At 39.3% G+C, this 23,133-nt stretch overlaps 1 protein-coding gene across 7 annotated transcripts in view; it reads right to left on the reverse strand.

Moving 5' to 3' along the window:
- Nucleotides 1-23,133, reverse strand: part of LOC122556788 (transcription elongation regulator 1) — a 109,434-nt gene that overhangs the window by 20,145 nt on the left and 66,156 nt on the right. For 2 of the 7 annotated variants that reach the window (XM_087995471.1, XM_043703965.2), the window contains exons 6-13: nucleotides 20,798-20,827; nucleotides 20,187-20,249; nucleotides 17,364-17,561; nucleotides 11,996-12,108; nucleotides 10,832-10,920; nucleotides 8,493-8,650; nucleotides 6,517-6,583; nucleotides 4,933-5,068 (exon numbers count right to left, since the gene is read on the reverse strand). In XM_087995471.1, coding sequence (XP_087851597.1) covers nucleotides 4,933-5,068; nucleotides 6,517-6,583; nucleotides 8,493-8,650; nucleotides 10,832-10,920; nucleotides 11,996-12,108; nucleotides 17,364-17,561; nucleotides 20,187-20,249; nucleotides 20,798-20,827 — 854 coding nt within the window. The remainder of the gene's footprint in view (nucleotides 1-4,932; nucleotides 5,069-6,516; nucleotides 6,584-8,492; nucleotides 8,651-10,831; nucleotides 10,921-11,995; nucleotides 12,109-17,363; nucleotides 17,562-20,186; nucleotides 20,250-20,797; nucleotides 20,828-23,133) is intronic. The other 5 variants (XM_043703966.2, XM_043703968.2, XM_043703967.2 and 2 more) reach the window with 5 other exon arrangements.

The following is a 23,133-nucleotide window of genomic DNA, read 5'->3' on the forward strand; positions in this document are numbered from 1 at the left end:
TGACTTGATAGAGGTTTATAAGATGATCAGAGGAACAGATAGATTAGACAGTCAGAAACTTTTTCCCCAGGTACAACAGAGTGTTACAAAGGGACATAAATTTAAGATGAAGGGTGGAAGGTATAGGGGGGATGTCAGGGGTAGGTTCTTTACCCAGAGAGTGGTAGGGGCATGGAATGCACTGCCTGTGGGAGTGGCAGAGTCAGATTCATTGGCGACCTTTAAGCGGCAATTGGATAGGTACATGGATGGGTGCTTAAGCTAGGACAAATGTTCGGCACAACATCGTGCTGTATTGTTCTATGTTCTATGACATCCCAGGTTTACAGTCACTGAATAAAAGGTAAGTCATTCAGGACTGAGATAAGAAGGCAGTGTGAAATTTTTGGAATTCTCAACTACCGAGCACTATGGAACTTCAGTCACCAACTTTAAATGAGAGATTGATACATTTCTACTTACTAATGACATCAATGTATATGGAGGTAGCACAGGAATATGGCATTGAGGTAGATGATCAGCCATGATCTACAATGGCAGGGAAGTCTCAACAGGTTGAATGGCCTACTCCTGATCTTACGTTTATTCTTTGGTGTCTATTCACTTAGAATTGAGTGAATATTTGGAGTGTGAAGACTGACTTCCCTTGGTTAGGGAATGAAAAGTCAAAAGTTCTCTCCTCATCATGATTCCCATTTTCAAGCCCCTGTGCTAGGTTGAGAGGGATTTGACTTAACTATGTTGCTTTAAATAGCATGTTGACACAGACTGTGTCAGCTCAAGTCTCAATAACTTGAGTTTATGTTTGGAACTTGGCCTTAGCACAAATTTAAGTCACTGAGGCAGGAAGAGAGAGAGAGAGAGAGTGGTATGAAAACATAAATTACCTACATGATAAGATGGTCATTTTTATTCAAATGACAACACTCTCCACTATGAAGGACACAGCTTATCTGACTAAGGAAACCACGTATTGAGTATTGCCATAAAAGTGTCATCATGACATATCAATTAGGTGGTGAAACATGCAGTCTTCCACTTTCACTTGTATATGGTTCCAAGACTTTTTTTAGATTAGATTAGATTACTTACAGTGTGGAAACAGGCCCTTCGGCCCAACAAGTCCACACCGCCCCGCCGAAGCGCAACCCACCCATACATTTACCCCTTACCTAACACTACGGGCAATTTAGCATGGCCAATTACCCATATATCTTGGCATGAAGCTAAGCTTGAAGTTATTCAAGCAACACTAACTTCTCCAAAGCTATCAAGCCTGCAAGATCTGTGGGATTGAATGGGTTGGATCATGGTGAGGGTACAAAAAGGAAGCATAGGGTGTTGCTGAACAAAGAGACCTTGAAGAGACAGGTTTACAGCTCCTTGGAAGTACAGTTGCAGGTAGACAGGATAGTGAAGGTGGAGTTTGGTACGCTTTCCTTTATGGGTCAAGAGTATGGAGTATAGAAATTGGGAGATCACTTTGTAGCTGTACAGGACATTGGTTAGGCCACTTTTGGAATATTGCATGCAATTCTGGTCTCCTTCCTATCGAAGGATGTTATGAAACCTGAAAGAGTTCAGAAAAGACTTACAAGGATGCTGCCAGGGTTGGACGATTTGATCTACAGGGAGAGGTTGAACAGGCGTGTTTTCTCTGGAGCGTCGAAAGTTGAGGGATGACCTTAGAGAGGTTTATAACATCATGAAGAGCATGGATAGGTTAAATAGACAAAGTAATTCCCTGCTGTGGGGGAGTTCAGAACTAGAGGGCGTAGGATGAGAGGAGAAAGATATAAAAGGGACCAAAGGGGCAACGTTTTCAAGCAGAGAGTAGTACATGCATGGAACGAGCTGCCAGAGGAAGTGGAGGATGCTGGTATAATTACAGCATTTAAAAGGCATCTGGATGGGTATATGAATAGGAAGGGTTTGGAGGGATATGGGCCGGGTGCTGGGAAGTGGGACTAGATTAGGTTGGGAAATCTAGTCGGCATGGACAAGTTGGACCAAAGGGTCTGTTTCCGTGTTGTACATCTCTATGACTCTATGAATCATAGCAAATTTAACAAGTGTTATTTTTACATTGTCTTTAATCTTAAAATACAAAAATGTCTCAAGGTGCTTCACAGAGTAATCAAGATGTGGACTCAAGAATTTTGAGCAAATTGGAAAAAATAATCAAATCATACAAAAGCAGAATTGGCCAACCTGAAAGAATCATAAAATCAGACCAAACTACCAAAAGCTTCAGTGAAATGCATTATCAAAAAATGGGAAGCTTCTTCCATCTTACGTGTTAACAAAGTGGACCTAACTAACCTGCACCACAGCAGCTATGGAACAGTCCATTTCGCACAAAAACCATCACAATTCCAGTAGGATTCAGGTCATGTCTAGCGATTTATTTGGCTAGTACTGCCAGAGAAAGTGCTTGAGTCAGGTACAGTAGCAAAAATTTTAAAATGTTTGAATAAGTACATGGATGGGAAGGATTGAGGGGGATATGGACCAAATGAGAGCAATTTGAACAAGCTGAGTGGGCACCATGGTCAACATGGACCAATTTGGGCCCAATGGCTTGTTTCCATGCTGCATTACTCTATGACTCTATAACTGAAGAGTTAAAAAGAATGTAATTTATTTGCAGAAGGAATAAATTCAATCATAAAGCCTTGAATCTTACTTTGGTTGACAAGATGTAAATTAGTGTTCAGGCCCAAGTAAGACAATATCTAAACTGCCTGCATGAAATAAGATACTGAGTCATCCCTAACAATCCAGCATGATAGGGGAACATGAAAGATTCAAACAGCCAAATTATGTACTTAAACAGTCAGGTTTAAAACATGATTCGACAGATGCAGGCAATTGTTCCAAGATGTGGACTCGTCCATCAGACAGAACCCAATAATAAGATAAAATTGTGTTTTGCTTAAGTGCTGAGAGGTCTCTGCCGAATTATGGTTGACCCAAGCCGACAAGAACCACAGCCAAACATCTCTCTCAAGATACTGTGAAGTATGGTTGATGAAAGAGGCAAGAAGTAAGAGCTCTGTGTCTTGGTTCATACATTTTAGAGTCATAGAGATGTAAAGCACAGAAACAGACCCTTCGGTCCAACTCATCCATGCCAACCAGATATCCTAACCCAATCTAGTCCCACCTGCCAGCACCTGCCCACATCCCTTCAAACGCTTCCTATTCATATAACCATCCAGAATACTTTTAAATGTTGCAATTGTACCTGCCTCCACACTTCCTCTGGCAGCTCATTCCATACACGTACCTATCATCAATTCTTCATTATCACTGGGTGAATGATCTGTAACTTCTTACCTAACCGGATTGTGGGAGCACTTTCACCACACGAACTGCAGCAGTACAAGCATGTCAAACATCGCCTTCTCCACAGGTAACAGGACTTTGGCATTAATCACTGGTATATTTCTCTTGGTTTGACATAAAGATATTTTATAAAGTAAATTGACAGTCTCAGTAGCCAGTTCCAAACCATGAAGCAGACAGTAACATACGCCAGTGTATTGAATTCTAACAGCAGTTTTGCCCTCTCAGGAGAGATTGAGGAGAATGAAGCTGTCTTTTCTAAAGTATCTAAACATGAAACGCTTGTAAGGAACAAAATTCTTAAAGAGCTCAATAGGATAGATACAGGAAGGATGTGCTCTCTGGCAGGTGTGTCTGGAATGAAATAAACACTAATGGTGGTATCTTTACCCAGCGTCCTCTTCAGCTGCATCAATGTCAGGTATTTCTGTGCTCATCTAATTTCACTCTCTTGAGCGTTCCCATTTTTAACTGCTGTAATGTTGGGGGGCATGCAAATTCATGAGATTTGGAATTCCATTCCCAAACCTCAACCTGCTGTACCTCACTGAGACACTTCTTCAATCTGATCTCTTTACCAAGCTTTCCTTCACCTGCTCTGATTTTTCCTTACTTGGCTTAGAATTAAGTGACCACAGAATTGTTACAATGTAAAAGGAAGCCATTTGGCTTTTCAGCTCCCCAAAGGATTATCTTCACGAATGCCATTCTTCTATCTTTTCCCGATAACTTTCCCCATTCTTCCTCTTCCAATAATTGTTCGATTATGTTCTCTTTGTACTTGGCTCCACCACAGTTGGTGGCAGAGGACAGTATTTTCCATTTAAGTCCAACAGCAGCTGGCATTAATACAATTAATGCTGACACGATCTGTCTGAAATGAGATGGTCTACTTCCCTCCTTTCGGGCTTTTGCCCGAAACATCGATTTTCCTGCTCCTCGGATGCTGCCTGAACTGCTGTGCTTTTCCAACACCACTCTAATCTAGAATCTGGTTTCCAGCATCTGCAGTCCTTGTTTTTACCTACTTCCCTCCAAGCCAGATTCCCTCCGTACAATCAATGCAAACACTATACCTCTTAACCGCTCCCTAGTTATCTTAATTTGACAAACAAAAATGTGATAGATATAGGAACAAACATAACAAATTGAAAATATTGCTAAGTTCACTTGAATTAATCTGAACTTTCATGGCAATTTTACAATAGGAAACAAGGTTTCCACAAGATTTCACCAACTGACAGGTGCTCAAATCAAACACTGACAGAGAACAAGAACTGTCTGAATTTCACTATTAAGTGAGTAACAACGTTGATGAATTGACAATGGACAAGAGTCCAATCAATGACCACAGCAATAAAGGGGCCCTCTTGTGGGCACAGAGGTAAAGTCCCTGTTTCTGAGACAGGAGGTCTAGGTTCAAGTTGCACCAGCTCCAGAGGTGTGTAATAACATCGCTGAACAGGCTGATTAGAAAAATAGGTTAAATTAAAAAAAAAAGGGGGTACTATGATCACTATAGGTGATCAAGGCCCTATCTTCCAAATCTTGTACAAATAAAGTAAAATCCACATCAGTCCTTACCCCCCTCTCAAGTAGCATATCTCGGAACTGTTTCATGCGAGATTCCAGCGGGACAATGGCCCTCTCCCGAGCTGCTTTGATCTCAGCTTCCATAGCTGCCTCCTTCTCGGACTCTGGATCTTTGAGATCATCTTTCCTGCAAAATATTTCAAAAAAATTACAACTTCACAACTGAATAAAAAATTACTATCTGATACCATTTAGTTTTTTTTGTATTTGTTCACAGGACATGGACATTTTTGGTGAGGTCTGCATGTTATTTATCTCAAATTGCCTTGAGATGATGGTTGTGAACAGCCTTCTTGGAATTGCCATTGTTCTTCACATGTAGGTAGACCCACACTGCTGTTAGGAAAGAAGGTGCAGGATTTTGGAGCAGTTACAAGGAAAGAATGGTGATAAAGTTCTAATTCTGGATGGTGCGTGACATGGAGAAGAATGTGCAGTTCATGAGTGATAAAATAAGGCTAACCAACCTTTTTGCATGGGGGAGGATGAGGCAGGGAGGCACATTTCAATTTTTCTCTCTCACTGGTGCACAAGTTTAACAAAGATACAGATTTGGCACAACAGTGCACATGAATTGCAAAATAAACCCTGAAAAAATGAAAAGTTTTAATTAAAGAAAAATTTAAGTAAATTCATGACTCATAAAAGTGACTAATGTAAAGTGCTAAACAACACCTCAGGTGATATACGTTCTGAGTTGGCCTCAATGAATTTTATGTGGAAGTGGCTTTTCAGCTCACATTTTACGTGTGTTCTAGTCTGCATCATATGCAGGTGGACGGTATGGGGAGTATAAGTGGGAAAGGAGAGGAGGGAGGTGGAAAGTCCACCTCTCCCTCCCTCCTGCTCGCACTTAATGTGTCCAAGGCTCTCCATTGATATCTCCCGGCCAAGTGTAAGTCTCTCTCTCTCTCTCTCTCTCCCCATCTGTCGATCCACGAGCATCTCGCTGTGTATCCTACAAACAAATATTTGTGCGCATTTCTGGTCTTCCCTCCCACTCATGAATGAACCTGTCTGTCTATCCTTCCCATTTGTGTACTAATGTTTCTCCATATCTATCCATCCTCATTTGTTCATAGACATGCATTTGTCTGTCTGTCTGTCTGTCTCTCCATCTTCCAATGTGTCCACTGCTCTCCTGAGCGCAACTGCACCCTTCCCTTCCACTTGTCCTCACTCCATAATCCTCTCTCCTGGTTGCCTTCCCATGCATGCCATTTCCTCATTCCAGCTGGACAGGAACTCTGAGGGACGAGCCTGTTAATGAAATATAGGAACGCATAGGGCCGCAGAAAGTGCTGCAGGTTGCCAACTGTGCCCATGTCAGAAATATCCACGTGGATAAGTCACTGATAGGCACACAAGGGACTGTACCTAAGCTGGAGTTAATGCTTTGGAGAAGGAAAGGGAGAAGATTGGAGTTTGACTACTTAAAATTACATATGCATACATATAAAAAAAAAATGCTTTTAATGCATTGCATTCAACCAGATGAAAAAAAATCAAACAATGCAGACAGTATTTTGAAGGCTTCCTGTTCATGGCAGATTTATCAGGCTTTATAATACTCACTTTCGCTTCTTTGCTTTAATGGGTTCATCATCATATTCATCTTCTAGGGGCTCAGTCTCCTCTTTAACTAGATAAAAGAAAAATATTTTAACTTCTTCGCCCCACTGGCAAAATTTAGCTTGTTCAAAAGAATAATTTTTGTTAAACAATTTAGTTCTTTGTTAAAATAATTCATGCTGAACTTTATGTAAACCCATACTTTTACTAAGTGCCATTGCTAAGGGAAACATACGCCTTAATTTAAATTAATATGTGTTTGTACCTTCATTTCAATTTATGTCACCAGAAGAAAACAAATCACCAATGAGGGTCATAAAAACCTCAACTTTCCACTGTTGTAAAGACACTATTTTACATACTATGTCCACTAATCAATTAAAATTAAAACTCTGGGCCACCTAGGTCCTGTATTCCATAGAATGGTCAACCAGCATCAATTAACACCACAAAAGGCAGTGACCAAGCATGAGCTTGAATCCCATCACGGGCAGATGGTAAAATTTGAAATCAATTAAACAAGGAATTAATAGCTCGCTGAATGGCATTCATGTACAGGGGAACCTCTATTATCCGAACGTGATGGGCGGGCACTATTTTGTTCGGATAATTGATTATTCGGTTAATCAATTAAATGTCTTTCCTCTGGGGCTCGGAGTTTTTAAAGTTTGCTCCCCGTTCAGGAGACTGTAGCAGCACACAGCGCGCGAGACCTCACCCCCAACACAGACTCAGTCCCCAAAACCACCCCCGCCCCAACACTATTCCCCGCTCCCAACACCGCCCCACACCATCCCGCAGCCCCCCAACCCTGTCCAACACTGTCCCCACCCCCACCCCCACCCCACAACCCTGTCCAACACCACACACCCGCCCCCTCTCCTGGGCAGCCAGACTGTACACCAACAAGACTACTACTGCTGCTGCCTTTGTGGGGTAAGTCTCCAAACATACACACACAGCCACAGCCCAACACACAACTTTTTACTGTAACTTTTTGACAGGTTCCACCTTTGCCCTGTACAGGACAATGTAGGAGAAATTTTGTGGGGAAGGGGGATTTAGGGTACGCCCTTCTGTAGAACTCCAGGAAAAGTGTGGCGAGAGAGAGAGAGGGTGGAAAGTCAGCCACTTGGAGACGGTGCCTGTTTAATCACTGTAAACAAAAGATGCGATCATTGTTGGAAACACGTCTTTGATGTAATGTTTTCACTGGGACCTGGAGATCTCCTTCAGATAATCCGATTTTCTGATAATTGGCATTCGGATAATCCAGGTTCCTCTGTAACCACTATCAATTGTTGTAAAAACCCCATCTGGTTTATTAATAGCCTTTAAGGAAGGAAAATCTATTGTCCTTACTTGGTCTGGCCTACATGCAACCCTAGGCTCACAACAATGTGGTTGATTCTTAACTGCTCCCTGAACAATTATGGATGAGCAATAAATGCTGCTCTTGCCAGCAACAATTACATCCCATGAATCACAGAATCCCCACAGTATGGAAACAGGCCCTTTGGCCCAAAAAGTCCACATTGAACCTCCAAAGAGTAACCTGCTCAGACCCATTCCCCTACTACTCTACATTGGCCCCAGACTAATGCACCTAACCGACATATTCCTGAAAACTATGGGCAATTTAGCAAGGCCAATTCACCTGACCTGCACATCTTTGGATTCTGGGAGGAATCTGGAACACCCAAAGGAAACCTATGCAGACAGGGAAAATGTGCAAACTCCACACAGACAGTTGCCCAAAGTGGGAATCAAACCCAGGTCTCTGGTGCTGTGAGGCAGCAGTGCTAACCACTGAGCCATCGTAGGCAATTATGTAAAGAACTCATACAGAAGCTATGTTCTCTCAGTGACATACTTAAGTACATTGCAACAGTACAGAATAATTCAAACTGCCAGTCCGAGCATCAGATACATATATTAGAGGCAATGTTACAGGAATGAATCAAGTCAGAATTTCTCACTAGGTTTTTTCTCATTCTCAGATTTTTTATGAGGAGGTTCCTGGATAATTTTGTCCACATCCGCTCTTCCAACCAACTCGTCTGGCCGATCCCACATTGACAAGCGGGTTGTTGGGTTATAATAAAACACCCGCTCATCACCAGTCCACACAACACACCTGCAATTCCAACGAAAAAAAACCTGTGACCAAATGATTAGTTAATAAACAGCAATCATGACTTTGGCCTGTCTTTTTCCACAACATGTGAGAGCGTTTCCAAAGTGACAAGCCTACGTTAAGAATCAACATCTATTGTACAAGATATCAAAAACTGATAACTGTAGAAAAGATAATGAGGCGATTTCTGAAAAGATGAGCAGGCAACAGTGAATATAGATTTTGAAAGGTGTATGATGAAGGAAAAAGTGAGGGAACAAAGGCGCTGACAAGTTTTAAGCAGTTAGGAGTGGAAGACACATTTGAAATGAAGAAAGCTCAATTGAAATGATGAACAATGGAGGAAATCCCTAACAGGAATGACATCAGTAAGACAGATAGAAGGGGCACAGAGATGTTGAAAAGTTGATATGTGATATAGATAAATAACCTGAATATAGCATAACCACTCCAGAAGATGGGTTGTGGGATGGGAATAAGAGTCAAGGATTGCTGAAGGCACAATCCATATGAGGAGTGCAATAATTTTAAACCAGTTATCTGTCACATTTTGTACACTAAGCGTCCAAACACTATTTACTGGCAGCTTACCTATGTGTTTATATTCTTTCCTTGTGCTGACTTGCTCAGTGGTCAACATTTTGCTTTTGCTGGCCACTGTTATCTTCTACTAACAAAAGAATAATCCACCAGACCATGGCTCACTACCCAGAACAAATCTAGCCTGATTAAGCTTTAAACAAAACTTGTCCATTAGTCTGAAATGAATAGCATATCATGTGAAATACAAGGAAAGTGTGTCCAAAAAAATGGAAGAACTGCGGATACTAGAAATTAGACACAAAAAGAGAAATTGCTGGAAAAATTTAGCAAGTCTGGTAACATCTGCAGAGAGAAAATATAATTAAGGGTCCAGTGACCCTTCTTTACAAGTTCTTCCAGTTGAATTTTAGCAGCAATTTCAGTTTTTTTTTCCAAAAGTCTATCCAAATTTGAAGGAGTATTCCTGTATTTGGATTTTAAGTTATAGGTGATCAAAAGCAAAGGGGACTAAAAATAGCAATATCTCTGGTTAGATACTTATGATGCCTTCAAGTGACAAAAAAACAAACTGTTCAAAAAAAATTGTTTCCATAGGACACAGCTTCTCAATGATGCCACTTAATTTGGCACCAGTGTATTGATGACATTTATTATAGAAAAGCAAATGTCAGCCTTTCTTACAACTCACTGATTCAGTGCTCCCTGCTGCTCTTCAGCATTTTGAGTGTGGATGACGAGTGTGGTTTTAGTGCACTGAGTGTTTTATGGTTGCTACCAAAGCACATTAGAAATTAAATGGTGTTAGCTCAGGACCAGATCATAATTTAAAAACATGAAACTTAAGGCCCTGAGACAAAGAATGAACAAATATCTAGACGGACCGGCCTTAGTTCATAAAAACAAAGATTTTCTTTACACAAAATCAGATTGCTCAAAACCAAAGTAGAATGGTAGGGCAGATAAAGTTGTATTTTGCTTGTGTTCCTTTTCCTCTGCCACAACACTGAGGACTCCCTCCCACCCAAGGAAAAACCTCAACAGGACCCCCCCCCCTCCCCACCCAAGCAAATACCTCAACATGAACTGAGTTTGTTGCAACTCACAAGTACCTTTATCAGTCTGATTTAAAATAAAACATTGTCTCAACTTAAATAAGACTGCCTGCCTGTCCACCCACTCAATTTAAAAATGGAAAAGGCAAACAAATTAACATACTCCAAAATAAAGACTTATTTTCAAACATGTGGGAACAAAATGTAGAATAGAAATTATGTGCTTACATTGGAGAATTATAGATTTTTTTGGGTAAGGTAATGCAAGAATACCCTGCACTCAGCTTTCATGTAAAATGAAAACCAACAGTCCATGGATTTTTAATACAAAACCAAGTGCAAAAGGCTATCTTTCTACCTCAAGAAGCTAATATGAAATTCAACCCAGATTAAAAAGTTTGAAAGTTTACTCAGTCACCCACATATTGTAACATGACTATATTAAGCAACGTAGACAAAATACAACATAGACGAATATTGATCTCCATTTACTTTTGAAGATTCTTTTAAATTCTATACAGATATAAGAACACAAATACCCAACAATGACCAAGCACCAACTTCGTGAGCAGAGCTGCATACATACCATGGTGTACCTGGGACAGGAGTGGTAGCCACAGGTTTGGCTTTTTGTGCAGCCTTCTCTTCTTCAGTCAACACCTCCTCTTTTGGTTCCTAAAGGTGATGGGGCAAATAGATAGTTGTATTATAGATGGTTATTAAACTTCAGAACAGAAATTTCCAAGCTAGTTACCTTTGTGAGCCATATTACTGTCACAATACTGAATGCGACCAAATATCATTCGCAGTGTGAATGCAGTACAGATTCGGAGTTGGAACTATTCAAGGTGCTCAAAGCAAGAGTACAGCATTACATCACCCAAGTTTTTAAAAAAGTCCAATACACCTCTACGACTGCATGTTAGCATCAACACACTGAACAGGCTGATGACACTGAAGAAGTATTTATTCTCAAAGCAGTCTGGAATGGAAACATAATAGAAGGGTGCTCATTATTAACAATACTGAAGTTTTGTTTTATTTTGAAAGAGAGATCATTCACTCTATGTGGGGGTTGCAGGAAAATTGGCACGATTCCTAATTTTAATCCCTCAAGGTAGCAGGCTCTCTCTTACATCAATAGGAGGTAATTCAAATGGCCTTGGGCAGTTAAGAGTCAATTGCATTGAAGTCACATATAGACTAGATCAGGCAACAACAGGTTTCTTTCTTTAAGGTGCAATAAGAAACTAATTGGATTTTTAAAACAATAATCTAACACCTCCAGAGTCACTTTCTTTTATTTTTATGTAACTTGTTTATTCGCATTGTTTAAAAAAAAGTTTAAATTCTCAAACTGCCATGATGGGATATGAACTCTATTTTTTAGGATTACTAGTCCAGATCTCTGGATTACTAATCCATAATTATAACACCTAATCTGTAATTTATTTTCATTCCAATGTCACAGTTTAAAAAAAATTGGTTATGGAATCCAATAATTTCAAAGCATTATTCATTTGGCAGTCAAGTCATGCTCAGCAGAACATCTCCAGGTTTCAATGCTGGTCTGTTCTGAGTGAGCTGTTCTCAGACAGAGCTGATGTAATCATTCTGTGATTGGCTTAAGCACTCAAGGTTGTGGAAAATGGGGGGGGGGGGGGGGGGGGGGGGGAGGAAAGATTTCTAACTTCTCCCTCCCATCCCATGAATGGACTAAAGCAATTGTTTACACAGTCTGTTCACAGACCTCTTTCTTCTCTTTTGGAGGTTCCTCTTTGGGCTCTTCCTCTTCCATCTCCATTGGTTCGGGTTCTGCTGGCTCTTTGCTTTGTTCTTTTGGCTTCTCAACTTCTTTATCTGCTGTACAAAAGAAAGTATTTATATTAGTTCCTCAACCACAAAACACTCAACAAAAAATCAATTTGCTTTGGTACCAAAAATTGAATGCAATAGTTTCAACATTTAAGATGGAAAAGAAAATGAAAGCTGAAAGTAAAAGAACATGCAAGTCTTTACTGAAAAAGTGCAAGCAGCGTAGCTGAATTCTGGCACCTGTTGTAGAAGGAGCTCCACATTGATCAAATGTACACCTAGCTACCTGCTCTCAGACAATAGTGCCAATGGCAAAGTAGTTAAAGATACTATATCATTCAGCAAATGTTACGCAGGCTAAAAGATCACAGGTTCAATACAGTCGATGCTGAACTGAGCTCAGCCTGGTGTTAAGAATCTCGGGGGGCACAGTGAACAAGCAGAAATTTTGTGGAAACCCAGCTACTTTAACAGTAGCTCAGTAGCTTTCCTCAGTCTGTGGATGAGGGAATGAAAATCAGCAATAGTTTTCACTCCTTATTATCAAGAGACCCTAACTTGGGGGGTGGGGAGGATGACCAGCTCTATAACATTAATTAACTTGCGCTATGTTCCCTATATCAGCTCATGGAACTATATCATGCCAATAAAAGATCACAGGAGTCAAACAGCTCACTTCTTCAGCTTGAACTCCTCCATTTCTATTGACTCAGGTTGTGCTGGCTATTATAACTCCAAACGTGAAAAGTAACATTTCTTCTTGCAGAGAGAAAACTTCCTTCAGGAGTTGTATTTAATCAGTTAGAAACATTGAGCTAATGACAAGCTCTCAATTGATAAAAGATTTGGTTCAACTGATATTAAAACATGCTTGGTTTGACATTAAATTATTGTCTAGAAAGTTAACACCAATATCTTGGATGGATCTAATTAAGAACTCAAAGCTTCTTTAAACACAAGTGTGCAGCTTTGGAAGAAGTTTGATGTGACCAACCACAAATTTTACCTCCAATTTATAAAACAAAAGCCTCACCAACCAACAGACAGACAGAAATATAAATGTCTTAAGAGCACCAACAGAACACATCTGAATCACTGTTGGCATTTCTATTTGGACAATACACGGTGCAAGAAAGAAAATGTATTCTCATTGTCAACGGCAAATTCTAATGCAATTGGATCCCAAACCCTGGCATTCTGCTACTATAAATTTGTGTGGCAAATAACTTAGGCAATGTCAGACTAGTAGATTCAGCTATGTTTACTGCAGAATGAAAAAAAAAGTACAACACAACAAGTTACCAGATTTTCTATTTCTGCATATCCGTCATAGGCTGATCAGATACAAAATTTACTTTTGAGTGGTCTTCATATACATATTTGCTTGCCCTAAAATAATCTTAAATAAGAAAAGGCTTTCAGTATTGACAAAGGAATTCTAAAGTACTTCTTTCAAACATAAAAAGTTGCATTACTGTTACTTAAGCTATTTCATAAACAAGCACAGGTGGTCTTTGAAATCCTGTTAGACTGGACTTAATTGGCAAAATTAAATATCCCAAAAAGTCAATTCACATGTTAATTTAGGAATGGTAGTGATGAAGTTTTAGAAGAGAAACTGGAACCAGAGGACACAGATTTAAGAAAAGAACCACAGGTGAGGAGGCAAATGTCTTTTTAAATGCATTTAATTAAGATTATCTGGAATGTGCTGCATGAAAAGATGGTGATAATAGAGTCAATAGTATCTTTGACTCGGGAGCTGAATACCGACTTGAAATCGCAAAGAAAATAGAGTTTGGAATTAACACCTTTTTTTTCAAAGAGCTGGCAAAAGCATTTCCCATATCATGCACAAATTTACTTTATGCAATTCTGCCTCAGGTTAACCTTTGCTTTCAATTAGCTAAAAAATGTATTTATATCACTGTCTTGTGCAAGAGGTTACAGAAGTACTCATGAAGGATCTATCACTACTGTGCATGCAGCAATCACCATTTGGCCTTCTGTGAAGGATTGGAATTTAAACAACCTCTTTTTAACAACAGTAGACAGAAGATTCAACAAGGTTGCGAGAGTTGTCACTTGTACAGTAACTGGAGGGGAACAACACCCATAACATCTTAACCATGTCACAAGTCTTTAGGAGAAGAGGAGGAAAGTAAGCAAACTAGATTGTGTCAAGTGCATTGGATTAATGGATATTTTGGGATTACCTTTAGGAGTGGTAATGGCAAACTGGCAGGATAGAGTGTGAGAAATGACCTTCTGCCTCATGGACCTGAGTTCAAGCCCAATTCTGACTTATGAAATCAAAGTATTTACTTTTATGGGAAATCATAAGGGAAAATGGCATTTGCAGTTTTCCGTGAGGTTAGATTAGAAGTATTTTGTTGGATGAAGAAAGCTATGCACCATTTCCAACCATGTAGTCCCCAACCAAGAAGCACCTGATGTTTGTAATTAAAACATAAGTGTACCATTTCCAGCACCAAGACCTTGATAACTTGAATTTGAAAAACTCCAGGAGAAACACAAATATGGCCCCTTCCAGATTTTCGACTAACATTGAATCTGCAGAGTCGATTGCAAGACTTGTAATGCTGAGTTTCAAAAACAGATGGGCAACTGTAAATAATTTAAAAGCATCTCAAAGTTGTCTGGAAATTGTAGCGACATCAACTGAGTCAAGACAGTAATTCAAAACCTATTTATATTACAAAGCTAATGACACCAATTAGTGGGGATTTTGCTGAATTCAGAGGCAAAACAATATGGTCTAGCAGGCACTTGACTTTTATATAAGAGCAAAACACTACAGATGCTGGAAATCAGAAATAAAACTGCAAAATGATGGCATTATGCAGGTCTGGCAACAACTACAGAAAGAGAAACAGAGCTAATGTTTCAAATCAATTAACTTTCATCAGAACTAGGAAAAGTTAGGAACATGACGGGTTGAAGCAAGGTAAAGCGAGTAGAGAATGGTGGAAAAGGATCTAGAATGTTTTCTAATTAATTTGGAAGATAGGAGAGTTGATAAAACAGTTGTGGTGCAAAGCAGAAGGGAGTGGTAATAAGAAAAGGCAGGAATAAAACAGTATTAGCAGGTGGTGTGAATGGCATTATGCTGATAAACTGCTGTCTAAAAGCAATAAAAGAATCAAGAATAAAATCATAATCTTCAAACAAAAGAAAAGCAAAACAAGGGCAGAGATTTCAGTTTGATATTAGCATTGACAGAAGATTAGCTAACTAACAGAAATCAGAGTTAGGATAAGGGGGCATTTTCAGGGCAGGAACCTGCAGAGTGCCACAGGGATCAGTGCTGTAGCCACAATTATTTACGATATAAACAAACAACATAGATGAAGGAAGTAAATACATTATCAAGTTCACAAATCACAGAAGTGGTAGAAGACAGCTGTGAGAATGAAATAAAAAGTTCACAGGGGGATTTGACAGGTAAAGTGAGTGAACAAAATCTTGGTAGACAGAATGTAAAGTCAGATAATACTCGGTTGGGCACTTTAGCAAGGAAAAAAAAGGAGTTGATTATTGAAATGGAAGAAAACTGCAATTCAAAGGGATTTAGAGTTCTGGTGCATGAACACAAAAGGTTAGCATACAAGTTCAGTAAGTAATTGGGAAGGCAAATGGACTTCCTTTTTAAGGGAATGGAATATAAGAAGAAAGATGTCTTGCCAAAACTATAAATTCTAGCTACACAACAGTTGGAATACTCTCAACAGCTTTGGGCCCTTGATGGAAGCAAACATACTCTGGCATTGGAAGCAGTTCAGAGGAGAATCATCAGGTTGATTATGTGCACATTTCCTATGAGAAGAGGTTCAGTAGGCTGGGCCTGAACTCAGAGTTTAAAAGAATGACAGGAAAGAGATGATCAATGTGGAAGGTTGTTTCCCCATTTAACACAGATCAGGAGGAATTTCTTCTCTCAGAGTCGTGAATCTGTGGAATTCTTTACCACAGGAAACTGTTGAGGCTTGTTTACTAAGAATAGACAAGACAAAGATAAGTTTTGTAATCAATAAGGAAATAAGGAATAAAAGGATGAGGCAGGAAGATGGAGTTGAGGATTATCAAATATGCCAGGATCTCACTCAATGACAAAGCAAAATCAATAGGCCAAATGGTCATCTATTACTGCTATGTCTTATGGTCTTATCGTGTGTGAAGTGGCATGGACAAGGCCGAGGGCACGATTAGGCATGAAGAGCTTCAGACCCCAAGACTGACTTTGCGTTTCCTGTCATTTTATTTTTACAATTCCTCTCACACTGACATCTGGGCTTCATCCACCTCCAGTGTTTCAACAAAGCTCAATTTAAGCTTGAGGAACATCACTTCATCTTTAAAGTTTATACTTCACAACCTTCTGGAGCAAAAGTCCGAGAATTTAAGGCTGCAACCACTGCCTTATTCCCTTTCCTCTTTGCAGATTCTGGTTTAACTCTCCTTTCTTTATCTCTCTCTCTCTCTCTTTTACTTTTGGATGACTGTCGTTTACCATTCTGTCATTCATCTCTGGTCAGTTTCTTTCTCCTTATTTTTCCCATTTGAAACCCTTTGGACTTACACCAACAACCTGTTTCTGATTTATTATATCCTGTCCTCCACCGTATAATACAATTTTGTTTTTGTTTCTCTCACCACAGATGCTACTTGAGCTTAATATTTTCCAGCATTTTGCTTTTATTACTGTCCGATTACAGATAGCCAAGCAATGAAAGATAGAACTGGAGTTTAATTAGGCATTTCTAAGCCTTCACTTAACTCACACAGACATTCATTCAAAGATATACTTCCAAACTCAGCAAACACAGTCTGATCAGTCTGCTCCTATAATATGCATGAAGACATTTTCAAAACAACCTGCTCAGATATGTTATGAGACAGTTCTGGAGCAGTTGAGGCTTCAACCCAGGCCTCGTGACTCACAGGAAGGGACATAACCATTGCACTGCAAGAAGTTCATAACATGCATGAAGATATTTTTAATCAACCAGTTCAGACAGATATGGCACATACCTGGGCCAGATGGGACTTGATCCCAGGCTTTCTGCCTCAGAGGTAGAGACACTACGACTGTGCCACAAGAGAACTTGTTCAGACATGCTATAACACACCTCTGAAGCAAGTGGGTCTCTTGGCTCAGAGACAGGGTTACTACCACTCGAGCACAAGATGTCTCATGATATGCATGAACAGTGGGTGAACAGCGTACATGGGGAAAAAATGCTGTGGGGCAAAAGCTTTTTTTTTAAATTTACAATGGTTACCTTTCTCTTTGAGCTCCTGTGGTTTCTCCCACGTGGATTCCAATGTTCGGTTGTTATAGTAGTAGGTTTTCCCATCGCCAGTTTTATATTCTGTCCACTCAGAGCCTGGGATACCTCCAGGAAGAGTGACTGAAGAAGCAATTGTAACCTGTGGAGGCAACATGGGCACCATTGGTGGGGCCATTCCGGGTAGCATACCTGAAAATGAGAACACAGTGGGTTCAAGTTACACGACTGTGGCTACATCTTAAATTAGAGATAAAGAAAAAAGAAATAACACACAAAATGATTAATCTCATTAGCTTATGATCAAAATTTCAGTTATATTACCCATCCCATTTAAAAAAACATAGCAGGCAGAGAGCCTGTATATTTAAATTTCCAAATATAAAAATCATCATCTCTGTTCCCCACAGCTTTAACTTTTCTCATTCATGGATTTGAGTCAATTTCTTATTTCACAACGGCATGCTGTCAGGATAATGGTTAAGCTTGCTGGTTTTAACAGGATTCAGTCGTTACCAAGAAATTGTTCCTTGGAACATGACTGCTGAAAAATCAATTTAGTTTCAAATAAAATCTCTTGCTGGAAAAGGAAATTGCTGTGCTAAAAGTTCATTCAGATGGAAATTATGTTTTAGAAATTGCTCCCACAATCTTCATTGCTATTTTCAGTCTAATCACATTTATCATTCAATCTGCACAAGTACGCACTGGTGTGAATAACTGTTTTAAGATTCATTCCATAGTTGGCAAGATTAAACATGCAGAATGAAATGACACATCAGAATCTCTGTATGTAGCTCGAAAGTAACGCAGTTGAACACTAAGAGCAATTGCAAAGTAGCTTTTTCCCGAAGCCAACTTTGATCTGCCTGATAATTCTTGTTAAAATGCGAAAATACCACAACAAAACAATAAAGAGCGGCCATGAACTTTTAATGATAACACTATGTTTTTTTAAACACTGCTGAACCGCTTTATTTCCAAACTCAGCAGAGATTATTTCATTTCATTCTACAGGTTTCATCTTGCCACTTCATTGTGCACAAGGTAAAAAGACCAAAAATACTATTTAATCCTAAGAATGTCTTTTAAGTGTTATTCTGCCTTCATTTTAATTTGTACTTTCACAGTTAGTTTTTTGATCATTAAGAGAGAAAAGCAGATGGTGCATCAGAATTTGAAGGTACTGCATGAATGGTTAAGTTGCAATGGAATAAATGTTTCATTTATAGCTGTTAACCTGCTGTTCAAAGGACAAAGCTTAATTGTATTTTGTTGTGTGTCATTTGTAATTTTCACTTTCCTCCAGATCATTTCATATATGTGAATTTTCAAAAGGAACTAACACTGCACAGTCAGCAGCACACTATCCAAAATCCAATTCAAAAGGTGCTTAAGCCACAAAATTTGCTAAAAATTACATCAGTAGGAAATCATTACTGTGGAATAACTGGAAAACTAGATTGGGCATTAACTCAAACTTGACTAAATTTCATTGGAGTAACCAAAGGTCAGTTCTCAATCATTGTGAAAGATAATGAGTTTTCACCTTGTCTCATTATTCTGATGATCCCCAAGTTTTCTACAATTAAACTGAAAAGCATGTTGATCACCAGTCAAATTCTGAAGCGTAAAACGTTTTCCTTTCTTCCTCCCCTACAGGTAGTACTGAATATGAATTATGCTAAAAGCTTGTGCAAAAGCTTACATGGCCCTGTATTCAAGACGACAAAACAAATCTTTCGTCATCTGTATTCATGCACACAGTCTACTATGCGTAATACATGAATTCTCAACATCCAATGCTCACGCACAGGATCATTATAATTCACTGCTACATGTTTTGGGTTTACAAAGATCAGGGACTGCGTGCTGCTTTGATGGACTTTCAAAGTCAGCAAGTGCAACAATGTCCAACATAACGTGTTTTGGAACATGTGATCTAGTATTCTTTAATGCCATTCTAGGAAAACGTTCTGCATTACAGCAACCTGTTCCTTGATCATACTCAACCTTGGAAGGAAAGTACATAAATGGGCTAAATAAAAACGGCTGACAATTCTGGAATTATTTGACTGGCAATGCTTTCTCTCTACACAACATTATACAAGCCAGACAGATAGAAGAATTCTTGCTCACCAGGAATGTAAAATATTAGAGAAGATTGTGACAAAATGGCACCTTGATATCCAGAAGTTCAGGAGCGACACCTCCAACTTCTGACACCAAAAGCTTTTGCTCAGTTAAGACACGAGCTAGAAATATCCCCCAACCCGAAGTAACTACACCATAAAAATGACAGAACCTTTCTTTCTTTCAAATTGGAATCATATCGTTTAGACTTCATTAATTAAAAAAAAGCAAACAAACATTTCTAAGAAATGGCAGAACAAAGTTACTGCAGCAGGTTATGGATAGCACCTAAAGGCATGCATGCAAAATTACTACTATGCATAAGGAATGGGTTTTGCACACACAAGCAGTGGTCAACACAGATAGCATAGCTAAGTAGATGAAGGATGGATTACAAAAGCACAATCAAATTAATACAAATACAACACAAAACAAAACAAGCAAATCCAGTTGGGAATCTACACATGAAACCTTCCCTCCAGCAACACTGGGTACTGGCACAGCATGGTAATATCCAAGCTGCTTTGATCAAATATCCCAAAGTGATTTTTTTTTGTGGAACATAATGCTACCTTAAAATAAAGCCAGAGGTTTGGGAGTAGATGTTGAGTTGGACAGCTAAAATAAATAACATTCAAATATCATGCCACTATTAAGACAGAAAGGACCAAGATAAAACATTACCGTTCTTGGCGGTAGTGACTGTCTTTACATACGGGCAGCTGACTATTTGCATCATTGCTACACCTGTAAGAATGGATAAGCAAGCGTGTTGGAGAAAAGATAGGTGTCAGCTGTTAAGATTTTAAAGCTGCATTATAGTAAAAACATGTTCCAATTCCTCACTTAAATTACTAGTTGTAAAGGTACAGTACAACATTGCAGAGGGAAAAAAACTATGCACATTAACTTATTCTTTCATTGCTACACTAGGGGCTTTGCTAGTGCAGTGAGTTCCCATGACATGTACACACTTATCCTTCAAATACATTTTAAAGAACACACACTTCTGTACATCATGGTACATGTTTAAAAAAATGATCAACATGTCATACAGAAACATTTTCAGAAAGCATCAAACAGTTGTATTGCCTGAACTATACTGAACATAGTAACAGAGTACTGACAATTGGGGCCATTTATCTACACTTTACACATCTTTAAGGGCCACAGTTAAGAAAAAAAATTCTGTGAATACTTCAAATATTAGCACCGCAGGTTCCCTATGAAATGGGGGAAACGTTGGATTGTTAAAAAGGAACATAAAAAGACACTTAAGTGAGGTATGCACTTACAGGTGAGTGGAGTAGACTGTACTTGTAAACCTGCAAGAATTGACATAGGTACATCCTCAGGAACTAATAACTGAATCTTTCAGATAATGTACAGAAAGTACACATTATAGAATATCAGTCAGTGTACACGCCTAAACCCAATTTCGTAAGAATATGTACATATTCAAAAGCAAAAGTGATAAAAATGAAAAGCATCATAAAGTATAATGCAGCTTTAAACTAAACTACTCAATTTATCTGATACCAATTCAACATAGCAGAAGACAGATTGAAATCATCCTTAATATACAGAGGAACTGCGATTATCCGGCATCCGATTATCCGATTTTCGGATTATCCGGTAAGATCGCACGGTCTCGATGTTTGGCTAAACTACGTTATCTGGCATTTGATTATCTGACATTCGATTAACTGAACAAAATACTTCCCGCCCGTGTCCTTCGGATAATCAAGGTTCTTCTGTATTCACTGACAGTCAGCCCTCACTAAAAAAAAGGTTATCCTCATGGAAAAATTTATTTTCTTCTTGCGTACAGATGGGGGAGCTTACCAATTTAAAAATCAGCACTTTCATCAGTTGGTGACATTGTCAAGTCTTTGAAAAATGTGCATGGCAAACCTAGTCATCTACTCCTTTGCCTTTCTCTTTTAAAGTCACTAGCTTGTGCTGGGCTCAGATTCCAAAGATATTAGATGTCAAGCAGCACAGCTGAGTGAGTGTTATCACACCACTCCATGGAGGTTCAAGCTGAAGTTGTGCACCAGTCCTAACTGTCATGCATGATCTCCAAATTTCAGGAATAAATGGTTCAGTTTGTCCCTTCTTAACTTAATAGTGGAGGGGAAGCCACTATTCCCTCACCATATCCAATAGCATCAGTCAACACAGGCACAAACTGCATGTGAGATCTTCCTAAAATGCATAATATTGAATTAAGCCATTGGGGAGTGAACCACAAAAGTTTAAATGCAGATGAGTACATCTGGCACAAGCTCAGAAAAATGCTTAACAGTCTCTGTTTCTTAACAGAGGTCCTTATTTGATTTTAAATTAAACTCCAAAGGCCAAGAAGCAATTCCTATCTCCTTTTAGTTTTGTTCAATTGTCAGCTAATCCATTGTGGTATAGAAAATAACAACATTACCCAGAAAAACCTGCTTACCTCAGCAATGTATAATGAGGCAGATTTGATTAGGGAGCTTAGGGTAAAGGAACTCCTAAGGGGCAGTAACTGCAATATGACAATTCACCCTGTAGTCTGAAAAGAAGAAGCTGAAGTTAGATGTAACAGTATTACAACTGAGAAAAGGTAACTATTAAGACATGGGGGAAAGGCTGGCCAGAGATGATTGGAAGGGAAACCTAGCAGGGACCATGTGGAATAGTAATGGTTGGAGTTTCTGGGGGTAATTCAGGAGGCACAGCAGAAATTCAGCTCAAGGAACACAAAACATACTCGGGGAGAATGAGGTCAACTATGGCTAACAAGGGAAGTCAGGGTCAGCAGAAAAGCAGAAGGAAAAGCATATAATATGGTGAAGATTAGTGGGAAGGCAGAGGATTGGGAAGCTTTTAGTGGAAAGCCAAGAGGAGGTTAACGAAGAAAACAAATGTGGAGAGAAGAAGAAATGTGAGGATATTCTAGTAATTAATACAAAAGAAGATTGCAAGATTTTTTTTAAAAAAAATATCTAAAAAATAAGGAGAGGGGCAAGAGTGGATGTTGGACTGCTGGAAATGAGGCTGGAGGAGTAGTAGTAGGAAACAAAGAAACAGCGAAGGAAATGATTAGGTACTTGGCATCAGTCTTCATAGTGGAAGACATTAATAGCAGATCTGAACTTCAAGAGCCAGAAGGGAGAGGGGGAAAAGTCTAGGTGCCGGGGAAACCGAAGGCCTGAAGGTTGATATGTCACTCGGACCAGATGTAATATACCTCAGAGTTCTGAAGAAGATAGCAAAGAAACTGGTAGTGATTTTTCAGGAATCAGTGGAGTCAGGTAGGGTCCCAGAGGACTGGAGATAGCTAATCTAACACTCCTATCTAAGGAGGAAGGGAAGTAGAAGACGTGAAATTATAAGTAAGATTCGAGAGTCCATTATTCAGGATGAGATTGCTGCGTACTTGGAAGTGCATCGTAAAACAGGGCTTCATCAAGGGACGGTCATGCCTGACAAATCTATTAGAATTCTTTGAGGAGGTAACAAACAAGTGAAACAAACGTGAGCTAGTGGACTTGATCTATGTGGATTTCCAGAAGGCCTTTGACAAGGTGCTATATGTGAATCTGCTAAATAAGACAAGAGCTCACATTGTTAAGGGCAAGAGACTGTC

The sequence above is a fragment of the Chiloscyllium plagiosum genome, unplaced genomic scaffold, assembly GCF_037043375.1.
Source record: "Chiloscyllium plagiosum isolate Xiang-an unplaced genomic scaffold, Cpla_swu_hap1 HiC_scaffold_16, whole genome shotgun sequence".
NCBI classification, from domain to species: Eukaryota; Metazoa; Chordata; class Chondrichthyes; order Orectolobiformes; family Hemiscylliidae; genus Chiloscyllium; species Chiloscyllium plagiosum.